General features: G+C 42.0%; 1 protein-coding gene across 1 annotated transcript; it reads right to left on the reverse strand.

Annotated features, from left to right (window-relative positions):
• Positions 1-1,485: 1,485 nt before the first annotated feature.
• wbp2 (WW domain binding protein 2) lies at positions 1,486-9,759 on the reverse strand. The gene is made up of 8 exons (XM_029764725.1): positions 9,534-9,759; positions 6,526-6,634; positions 6,266-6,404; positions 5,639-5,731; positions 5,387-5,530; positions 5,120-5,242; positions 4,859-4,929; positions 1,486-2,249 (listed from the first exon to the last, which is right to left on the reverse strand). The coding sequence occupies exons 1-8, from the start codon at positions 9,590-9,592 to the stop codon at positions 2,202-2,204; spliced, it is 786 nt and encodes a 261-aa protein (XP_029620585.1). The 5' UTR covers positions 9,593-9,759; the 3' UTR covers positions 1,486-2,201.
• Between the last annotated feature and the right edge of the window lie 2,008 nt (positions 9,760-11,767).

The following is an 11,767-nucleotide window of genomic DNA, read 5'->3' on the forward strand; positions in this document are numbered from 1 at the left end:
GCTGTGACACAGGAATCTTCTGGAATGTTAATGTTCTGGAACATGGGATCAGATTCTCTACAGCGGACTAGCCTTTGGGATACTGATGTGGATTTGCACAAGTTCTCCGAACTTGTCGTTTTGTCAAACAAGGCAATGATGTAGCATATAAATGCAGAAATAGTCAGGTACCCAGGCTAGCATCACAATGTGTACAGAAAAATACAATTAGTTGAATTGAGACCATGCTTTTGTTTCGTCTTTAAAATAAAATATTTTACCATTTCAAATAAAATACTCACTAAAATTAATGGGAGTTACAAGAGGCCTGATGCATATTTTTTTTAAAGTGTGTAACAGAGGGAGAAAGAGAGGCCAAAATATGAAGGTGTTCAGATGCGATTCAGAGATTGACCTCAAACATGTCAGTGAAGAACACATCACAAGAGAAGTACAGCCATTACTGTTGTTATAAGAGAGAGAACTGACTAGTCCGTTAGCTAGTGCAAGTCCGGAACACTGCAGAGTGCTGTGACGCAAGCAAGACAGCACTTATCCTTGATCTGATGTGGTGGGTGAGTGAGTTCTAGAATGTTCAGAAGAGTGACACACAGGACATTACATCATTGGGCAACTGCTCCATACACACAGGCAGTAGCAGATAGCTATTTCTCTCTAATTTTGGGCACAAATTTGTTAACGTACCTGTTAGTGAGCATTTCTCCTTTGCCAACATAATCCATCCATGTGACAGGTGTGGCATATTAAGAAGCTGATTAAAACAGCATGATCATTACACAGGTGCACCTTGTACTGGGGACAATAAAAGGACTCTAAATTGTGCAGTTTTGTCACACAACACAATGCCACAGATATCTCAAGTTGAGGGAGCGTACAATTGGGAATGTCCACCAGAGCTGTTGCCAGAATTTTATGTTAATTTCTCTACCATAAGCCACTTCAAATGTAATTTTAGAGAATTTGGCATTACGTTCAACCGGCCTCACAACCGCAGACCACGTGTAACCACGGCAGCCCAGGACCTCCACATCCGGCTTCTTCACCTGCAGGATTGTCTGAGACCAGCCAACCGGACAGCTGATGAAACTAAGGAGTATTTCTGTCTGTAATAAAGCCCTTTTGTGGGGAAAAACAAATTCTGATTGGCTGGGCCTGGCTCCCAAGTGTGTGGGCCTAGGACCTCCCCGGCACACCCCTGGCCAGTCATGTGAGATCCATAGATCAGGGCCCAATTTCTTTATTTAAAATTGACTGATTTCCTTATATGAACTGTAACTCAGTAAAATTATTGCATGTTACAGTTTATATTTTTGTTCAGTACAGTTCGACTAGGATCAGGGATTCACTAGTATTCTAACTAGCTGTCAACTATAACTGACATTATGGTCCCTATCAACACAAAGGACGAGTCTCAAATGACACCATATTTCCTACATAAGGGTATCATTTCAGATTTGTACCATATATGTCAAACTTCACCAACTGTTCTTTATTTAACCTTTTTTTATTCAGGTTAGTCTCATTGCAATAACATTTATTTTTCAACAGAGACCTGGTCCAATGATCTACTGCTATGCTCTCATATTTAAAGTAGTCACATTAAAATCCTGTACAGAAAAAGAATAAATTAATAAATAAATAATCAACAATACAGACTTTCGCTAGCCACTGGATAGATTAGCAAAGAAAAAAAACTTCATTCAGTCCAGTTTGTCCAGTCGTCTTAGAAAATAAATCAGCTTCTCACCAAAACAACCTGCTAAACCTTCAGCCTGCCCGTTTCTGCTTTAGCCAACTTGCCATTGTCATGTCTGGCAAGAAAATGTAAAGTTTGCTAATACAGAAAAAGGCAGGCACACAAGACCAGTACTAAACCTCACCTCAGACTTAACCTAATATCCCCTGTTTCCCGAAAGCTTAGGGCCCAAACAAGCTACAATCATATCATCAACCACTCTAGAAGAGCTGTAAGTTACACTGTTTAGTTAAAATCAGCTGGGTATGATGTAATTGTTTAGTGGAACTCAGGTAGAAAGGAACTGCCTGTACACGAGCTTGAGAAAGCTGGGATGGATTCAAAGGGAGCCAGGTAGACAGAAGGGGTTGGTAGAAGAGACAGAGGAGGAGAAAGGAGGAGGAAATAAATCATAGGGATGGAGAGATGGGGCGGTAGAGGCCGTGGGAGCTGAGATATCGGTGCTCTACTGGGTCTTCTTGTCCTCAGTAGGAGAGTAGGGGGGAGGTTTGTCCTGGAGAGGAGGAGGAAAACATACAGTATGATTACAGATATACACAGTATGGAGGACAAAATCAACTCTGAGTTAAACCCATTTGATTAAAGTACTACATCGATACTATGGTAATCTGATATACTGTCAGTTCCTATGCTAGATATAGCAGGATAACATCTGCTTTGACTGGTTTCTCCAACCGGTCTGTCTGATTTCGGCCTGTAGCTGTCATTACATTTTGTCAGCTGGTTATTGTCATGCAAAAGACTGCGGGTCTCCCAGTAATTGACAAACATTTAGCATCTCCAGGCCTCAACTCGTTATGATATGAAGAAATTGTATTTCAGAAGAACAGAAGACGAGTTGGCCTACTGTATGTTATCTGGCTATGCACCATGTCGTAGGCTGTAGGCTTGTTCATTTAGCAGACGATATATGCTTATAAGTCCCATGCCATTATATTATTTTAAGAATAATATAATTGAACTTAGTTGAATAAAATACAAAGGATATTTTTAATTCTGGATCGAGTGTGCATATGAAGTGGCTATGTTGAGCATAAGTGATCATTTGAAACAGGTCCTATACACTAGATTTAGAGCTCTTTGGCAACTTCAGTTGTGAATGATACAAACCTTTGAAATCAAAACATATATGGGCTGCATGATGCAACCATAGCTTTTTTATGACTTTCTCAAATCATCAATAGCCTGAAACTCTGTTCCTTGCCTCGGCTGCACACGTTCTCTCATCAAGTGATCATATTTTCACCCAACAGACTATTCTCAACTTAGCCTTAACTAATATGTAAAAATGCGTTTCAATTTAGAATGGCAGAAACAGTGGCAAAAGAAAAGACGTATGCACTCGAATAGCGAATGGAGGCCGCGTTCCTACAGCTACCCCAGTGCTCTGTATGCCATGGGCTCTCCAACCCTGTTCCTACAGCTACCCCAGTGCTCTGTATGCCATGGGCTCTCCAACCCTGTTCCTACAGCTACCCCAGTGCTCTGTATGCCATGGGCTCTCCAACCCTGTTCCTACAGCTACCCCAGTGCTCTGTATGCCATGGGCTCTCCAACCCTGTTCCTACAGCTACCGCAGTGCTCTGTATGCCATGGGCTCTCCAACCCTGTTCCTACAGCTACCCCAGTGCTCTGTATGCTATGGGCTCTCCAACCCTGTTCCTACAGCTACCCCAGTGCCCTGTATGCCATGGGCTCTCTAACCCTGTTCCTACAGCTACCCCAGTGCTCTGTATGCCATGGGCTCTCCAACCCTGTTCCTACAGCTACCCCAGTGCTTCATTTGGCAAACCAAGTGAAATATGTTTGGGAACGTCGATAGTATAATGTTTTCACAAGGAAACATTTAATTCAACTGTTGACAGCCCCTCTGCTTGCTCAAGCAAGGAATGTAGGAGAGAGAGGAGATGGAAATGCACGGTATAAAGCTATAAAGTCATGCGTCAGCCTAGTAACTATGAAAATATAAAAAATTCCCTATTACTAGGGAATTTGCAAGTTCACTAGAATTGTAAGCTAACTCTGTAAGCCTGCCTAGGCCTATATGTTCTCTCCCAGAATCATATATAGAATGTTTGGAGTGTAGCATCAGGTAACCAGTCCATCCAGTATGCATAATAATACAGTCCTCACTCAAAGAAGATTACTAGAATTCGTTATATTTTCGGAGTATAGGCTAGACCAATTATGTACCAGACATCTTAAATCAGTTTGTCTTATGGTTCTCTGCCATGTGTAATAAGCAGTAGGCGATGTATTGTATAACGGCACAATCATTTTAATTCCGTTCTTTCTTGGTGTCAAATATAGGCCTATGTATTTGCATAATTCTACAATATGCTTATGGGGGTTTGAATGAACCATCCCCTTAGAAAGCGCTGTCCATTTCATTGTGTTTGGCTTTGAAACAACATCCACAACGACCATGTTTTACACTCAGTTTCAACCTGTTGTTGAACTTCTTTCTTCAAATTGATCATCACAGTGAAGTGAGTTTTAAAAGCATGATACTGTTTTGATGATTAGTGTTTGATGTGATTTTCCAATTGCATTTGCATTGATGTCAGAGTGGTTAGACAGACAATAGAGCCCTGAGTACCAGGCCATTAGCAACCTGATGGTAGTTAGCAAATTGTGTACTACCAGCTCATGTCCAGAGTGCATAAAAGGAGATTACAAGGTTACGTGGAATTTTACTGCGGTCATGACTGCCTGTGTGGTGGTAATACGGTCACCACAACAGCCCTAGTCTAAGTACTCTCCACCTGAGAGGAAGTGAGCACCAGTACTCTGGTTGCACTGTAAGTGGGATGTCTCTCACAGGTCTCTGTACCATTGGATTGTTCCTCTCTCATTGGTCCTGTGCCGCTTCCTGCATGGCATTCATTGGCTGTACTCTAACTTGCTCTTTGTTTATTGGGTCAGGCAGCTGTGTGCATTGACTTGTCCTGATGACCCTGCCTCTCCTACCTGCTACTGGGCCAACAATTTAAATAGAACGGTGAGAATCCATACCCTAGTAAAGTGAAATGTTATCTATGTGCATTTGATAAAGTCAGATTAACAGTGGTAAAATGCTAAAAAGGTGGTAAACAGGTGTACCTGTGGTAGGTAGGTGGGAGGGAGTGTGGCACAGCTGGCACTGGCTGCTGCCTCTGCTGCCTTTGCCTCGGCTGGGGGAGGAGAGAGAAGCACAAGTTAATGAATTGTCCTATTATTTAATGCTTTGGCAGCATGGGATCGCTCACATCACGCTAATTAAAACTATCACTAATGAAGGAACTTTGCAAGAGTGAGTTAGAAAGAAAAGGACAGAGAGCGCGAGAGAGAGGAGAGAAAGCAAGAACCAAAATGTATTCTGACCTGCAGGTGTGGAGGGCAGGTCAGGGTTGTGGGGGGCCTGCTGTCCCAGAGGTGCGGAGTAGGGAGGAGGGGGCATGTAGGCCGCAGGGCCATCAAACCCGGCGGGGTTGGGGTAGAATGCATCTGGGAAGAAACAGAGAGTGGTTAGATATGACATGCAATAATACATGGACTATTTTTTGTGATTAAACTATTTTTCAAAGTTCAATTGTACAAGTACAAAACATTAAAAGGAAGACAACAGTCGTCTTCGTGTCTGGTCAGTACCTGGCGGAGGGGGGTTGGGGTAGGAGTACCCGGGTGGGGGTCCCGCCGGGTACCCATTGGCTGGGGGAGGAGGGTAGGCATATGCCCCGTTGGCCATGTACGGACAGCCCCCAAAGCCACCACTCACAGGCTGCCCTCTGGATGCTGCACAGGGGAAGAGGAGAGGGGGAAACATCCATTTAAACTAGCTATTTCAAAAGGAGCTAGTCATTGGGTAAAATGGTCAAAGAATAAAGCTCCAAAGTTCTTTACCTTGTGCAGCGACCTGTAACATGCACTGTCCAAACTCAATGGCTCCTCCAGCAGCAAACACCAGCTTAAAGGTGGCACAGCCTTCCCAGCCTCCTGAGATAGTGATAGAAGTACAGTTAACTCTTTCAAAAAATAAAAGATAAAACATATTCCTGATTTTAAACTAAAGCGAGCCTGTTCCTCCAAGGTTTGGCAGAGAGATCAAGAAGACTTTCCTTTTATGTCCATTTTAAGCACAGAAGTGGTCCTTGGCCAGGTATGTCTCATAAATGTACTTATTATGCAGTAACTTTACCTCTCCAAATTACCTCGACTAACTGGTACCCCCACACATTGACTCGGTACCGGTACCCCCTGTATATAGCCTTCCTATTGTTATTTTATTGTGTTAATTATTTTTAGTTTTATTTTTAGTTTAGTTAGTAAATATTTTCGTAACTATTTTCCTAACTGCATTGTTGGTGAAGGGCTTGTAAGCAAGAATTTCACGGTAAGGTCTACACCTGTTGTATTTCGGCGCATGTGACAAATACAATTTTATTTGATTTATGTTTCTCTGCTACTGACAGTGTGAAGTTCTTTGAGGTCTGGTGGGATACAGTCAGTCTCATTCTCTCACACACACACCTCCGGGCTCTGCGCTGACTGTGCCTTTGATGTAGTTGGCCCCCAGGACAGGCTGTTTGACCTCACAGCCCTTCATCAGGTAGAAAGGCATCATGAAGGACAGCAGAGCATCATGACCCCCCTTCGCCACAAAGATCACCTGGGGACAGACAACCTGGATTACACCAATCCTTTTCTTTCATATCTAGTGCCTATAGGGTTAGGGACTGGGTTGGGGTGTATGAAACATGTGCACAGTAAAGAAGTGTGTCTCCTCTTACCCTGTAGGGAGTCAGGAAGATACTCCCCTTCTTACTCTTCCTGAAGGCATCAGGCAGGCACTCAGCTTCACAGAATACAAGCTCCACGTTCTCATAGCTCATCAACACACTGATGACACACACACACACACACACACACACACACACACACTTTTGTCAACATATAATTTTGAAGTTGCAAGTCAATTCAGTGTTAATTTACCTAAATCAACATGACAATGATTATTTTCCATAACCACAGATAAAAAGAAAACATTTAAAAGAGCATGCTTATGAGATCAGGGGGGGGCGTTGTGCAACTGTCTGAGCTGGTCAGTTACCATAAGTGGTCCATTGCTCATCTCCAGTAAAGAGCTAGTAAGGTGTGATAGGCTTGGTGACACACTAGTGGCTGGCTAGACGGTTAGTTCCAACACCTTAATAGGTTTACCTGCCATGCTCGCATGACAGATACGTAACACGTATTTCCGGGAAAACGGCAGGATTAGTGGAATAGCGTTGAGTGTAGAGGTGGATCAAATGAATATTCTTAGTGTTTGTGACGCCCGCCGTTTGGTGAGAAGTAGACCCGGTGGCAATGGCAAGATGGAGAATACCCAGTCTGTCTTGTTGAGCTTTGACAGTGTTTCTTCCTGATAGGGTCAGGTTATAGTTGCTATTCTGTGAGGGCCTATGTTCCGAACCAGCTTCGGTGCTTTAGGTGCCAAGGATTCGGACATGTTGCAGCAGTGTGTAGACGGGAGATCCCACGATGTGAGAAATATGCAGGAGAGCAAAGTCAGAGTTGGGATAGAGAAAGTACAGTTGGGATAGAGAAAGCCCTGTGTCAACCGTGGGGGTGCCCATGCAACTGGGGATCCAAAATGCCCTGTGAGAGAGACAGGTTGAGATTCCCTAAGTTTGAGTGGGGCAGAAAACTTCCTATGCTGAGGCAGTGAAGAGAGTAGAGGAGAGCCCAAGGGTGAGTTAGGCAACTCCGAGCCCCCAATTGAGTAGGCCTGAAGAGAGAGCCAGAGAGGATGAGTTTAAGTAAGGTTGGATTTCTTGCATTTATAGCCATGGTTATCAACTGCAATGCACTGATGGAGCAAAAATCACAGAAGATAGATCTGGTAGTTGCAGCAGCAAAGATATTTGGGTGTGAGAGATTTTAGTGCAGAAGATCTACAGGAAATTTTGGGAGAAGGGGTTTCATCCTCCCAGGCTGACGGCCTTCTGTAAGATTGTTTAGGGCGAAGTAGTGGAAGTGGTGGGAAAAGTACCCAATTGTCATGCTTGAGTACAAGTAAAGATACCTTAATAGAAAATGACTCCAAGTAAAAGTGAAAGTCACATAGTAAAATACCACTTGACTAAGTCTAAAAGTATTTGGTTTTAAATATACTTAAGTATCAAAAGCAAATGTAATTGCTGAAATATACTTAAGTATCAAAAGTAAAAGCATGAATCATTTCAAATTCCTTATATTATTATTTTTTTTAAATGTATAGATAGCCAACAATCAGACATAATTTACAAACAAGGCATTTGTGTTTAATGAGTCCGCCAGATCAGAGGCAGTAGGGATGACCAGGGATTTTGATAAGTGTGTGAATTGGACCATTTTCCTATCAAAATATAATGAATACTTTTGGCTGTCAGGGAAAATGTATGGAGTAAAAAGTACATGATTTTCATTAGGAATGTAGTGAAGTAAAATATAAACAGTAGAGTACAGATACCCCAAAAAACTACTTAAGTAGTACTTTAAAGTATTTTTACATCACTGAGTAGTGGGATGGGGTTGTGAGTTTTTGGGGATAGTGTATAGGTGCAGGATTAGATGGTGCTGCAATTTAAGTTTTGCTATTCTCCTTTATTTTCTTGTTTTGTCACAATGTGGAATGCACATTCCAAACTGAGAAAGGCAGCAATATGCCAAAAAGGGTCTAGTCTGTCAGAAATTCACAATAGGAAGAAGAAGACGAGGTCAAATCATGACATCAGTGATCTTCAGATCAGAGTTCTAGAAAGATGCCAGAGTTTCCGAGTTGGATGACCGTTCAGAGGTCGTTTTCCCCCCCAGAGTTCCCAGTTGTTTTGAACGCGGCATAAACTCAACCTAAACTGATGAGCTGAAGTGACACTGACAGACAGTCAACACACGATTTGATTGTCATCATTATGCAAGAGTTAGCTTCTGAGTCCTGGCCAAGTTGTTGACAAGGCAAGATCTATTAGCTAGTTTGCTAGGTGCCTGAAAGAATACGCAATGTCAAAGCTACAGTAGCTACAATACATTGAATAGCTAGCTGGTAAGATACACAGAAAGCTAACTAACGTTTACATAACTAGACACTGACTAGCTACATAGGGAGAATCTCAATTGCATACTCCTCGGTTCCTCCCCTCTGACCTTCTCCAAATGGGTTTTGAGGAGGTGAAGAGAGGACGATGAGATTCTCCCATACACACCGAGCTAACTAACGTAACTCTACCAAAGACAGTACAGTATGAAGACGGGAAGGAATTGCTTCTTGAATAGAAATGCCGGATCACGCTTGAAGGCGACGTCAAGGAGACGTTGGCTCGCTAAGCTCATGCGCATAAACACGTCAGGGTCGTCTCGCGCCGAACTGCGCATGTGTACACCGTCAAATCAAAGGCACTCCTTCGATATAAAGTCGTTTTTGACGAAAATAAAAACGTGTCAGTTTGTCACTTTCACGAGGTTGGAGTAATAACATGTTCAAATACTTAAGACATTGGATCGAATCTAGGTGGTGCCTTTACATTTCATGAAAATTAACAACCAATGAATATTTTTTTACTTCTCTCATTGACTTCTCAAACCCCAAACCCCGGCCTGGTCTGTTTTAGTCTGCTTCGCAAGCGTTCACAGAAGTCTAGCGATGTTCCGTATCTGTGTTTAGAAACTCTGTGCGTCTACTACGGCTAGCTTGCTCACGTTGACTGAAGAGCATTAGCTAGCTAGTATGAGCAAGCTAGCTCTAGCTGTCTAACGTTACCTTTCACTGTTGGTGATAATGACGCCTCCGGATTCTGAATTGTTCTTGTTCAAAGCCATTGCGATGTCGCTTCGTAACTACCGAGTGTAATGAACAAAGTAAAAGACTGACAAATGCAGTCTCAAATGTGAACGGGCTAAAATCGTTGTGTAGTTTCACTAGTCCGCCTGCTTCACGGACCACTTTTGTTGTGATGCTAATGCGCCTGCCCTTTCTGGCATGTTACGCCCACACCGCGATGTCATCTCTGAAAAGTGTCTCTCTGGCCATTTCTAGAGAGAGAGTGGACGACTTTAGAGAGATGTCATTAAGGTACACAGTGAAGTGGTTTACCATACTGTATTTTGTTAAACATCTACTTGCACATTCATCTTCTGCACATTCTACCATTCCAGTGTTTAATTGCTATATTGTAATTACTTTGCCACCATGGCCTATTTATTGCCTTACCTCTCTTATTTGCACATGTTGTATATAGATTTTTCTACTGTATTATCGATTGTTTGTTTATTCCATGTGTAACTCTGTGTTGTTGTATGTGTCGAACTGCTTTGCTTTATCTTGGCCAGGTCGCAGTTGTAAATGAGGACTTGTTCTCAACTAGCCTACCTGGTTAAATAAAGGACTTGTTCTCAACTAGCCTACCTGGTTAAATAAAGGTGAAATAAAATAAAGAAATAAAAACGTATTAGCAGTTGAAATTGAAAGAGCTCTACAGTACCCAATATTTAGGCTACTTATGGGTGCAAGCATAGCCGCTGGAAGTAGTGGTGCTGAGTTGGGGTGTGCCTAGTAGTCAGTTATTGGAATAAATACATGAGCAGGATTCTTGATATTTTTTTATTATCCGTAATTTAAAAAATTAAAAAGATATCAGGTGTCAGCACACAACTTTCTAATATGTGCAAATTTCTAAATAACTCAACTGGCTAGTTTGTCTGTCAATATTTAACTTTGGCTGTCAAGAGATGGGCGGGCTGTACTTTGATCCTGCTGCTCTGATAGAAATATGAAATGCTGATGCGGATTCTGACCAGTGGAGGCTTCTGAGGACGGCTCATAATAATGGCTGGTATGGAGTCAATGGAGTGGTATCAACCACATGTAAACCATGTTTTTGATGTGTTTGATGTGGCACATTCACCGAATAACTTTACTGTGACATGCTTACAAGCTCTTAACCAACAATGTCGTTTTAAGAAAAATACAAGTTTAGAAAAGATTTACTAAATAAACTAAAGTAAAAAATTAAAAAGTAACAATAAAATAAAAATAACGAGGCTATATACAGGGGGTACAGGTTAGTCTAGGTAATTGAGGTAGTATGTACATGTAGGTAGGGGTTTAGTGACTATGCATAGATAATAAACAGCGAGTAGCAGCAGCATACTTTAAAAAACATTTTTAGCAAGGGGGGGGGGGGTCAATGCAAGTTGTCCAGCCATTTGATAAGCTGTTCAGCAGTCTTATGGCTTGGGGATAGAAACTGTTAAGAAGCCTCATAAAGTCTCATAAATGTACTTATTATGCAGTCACTTTACCTCTACAAATTACCTCGACTAACCTGTACCCCCGCACATTGACTCTGTACCAGTACCCCCGGTATATAGTCTCGCTATTGTTATTTTACTGCAGCTCTTTAATTATTTGTTAACTTTTATTTCTTTTTTTTGTTGGTATTTTTCTTAAAACTGCATTGTTAGTTAAAGGCTTGTAAGTAAGCATTTCACTGTTGTATTCGGCGCATGTGACAAATACCGTTTGATTTGATTCGACACACACACACATAGGCCTAATCTGCAGGGTTTTTTGCAGTGAGAAACATGCAGGGATGTATTTTTCTAACATCTACATAGGCATATTAAAACATTTACGGATATGATTACAAATATGGGTATGGCCATGTCGGCACACCCCTAGCGCTGCAGCACCCCCTAAAAAATGGAGCCTTTAGTAGTCCTGTATTAGCGGACCGATATAGTTGTGTGTAGCACGGGCTAAAAAATGTATTCAGCACTGCAGCACCACCACCGTCAGCGAAAATATCACAGCACCCTCACCCCCAAACTACAGTGAGGGAAAAAAGTATTTGATCCCCTGCTGATTTTGTACGTTTGCCCACTGACAAAGAAATGATCAGTCTATAATTTTAATGGTAGGTTTATTTGAACAGTGAGAGACAGAATAACAACAAAAAAATCCAGAAAAACGCATGCCAAAAATGTTATAAATTG

Source organism: Salmo trutta, chromosome 10 (assembly GCF_901001165.1).
Source record: "Salmo trutta chromosome 10, fSalTru1.1, whole genome shotgun sequence".
Taxonomy (NCBI): Eukaryota; Metazoa; Chordata; class Actinopteri; order Salmoniformes; family Salmonidae; genus Salmo; species Salmo trutta.

Coding starts and splice junctions, on each gene's coding strand:
- wbp2 (XM_029764725.1), bottom strand. CDS start 9,592: ATGGCTTTGAACAAGAACAATTCAGAATCCGGAGGCGTCATTATCACC. Junction 6,405..6,525: donor TCTTCCTGACTCCCTACAGG/GTAAGAGGAGAC, acceptor GTCTGTCCCCAG/GTGATCTTTGTGGCGAAGGG. Junction 5,243..5,386: donor CCCCAACCCCCCTCCGCCAG/GTACTGACCAGA, acceptor GTTTCTTCCCAG/ATGCATTCTACCCCAACCCC.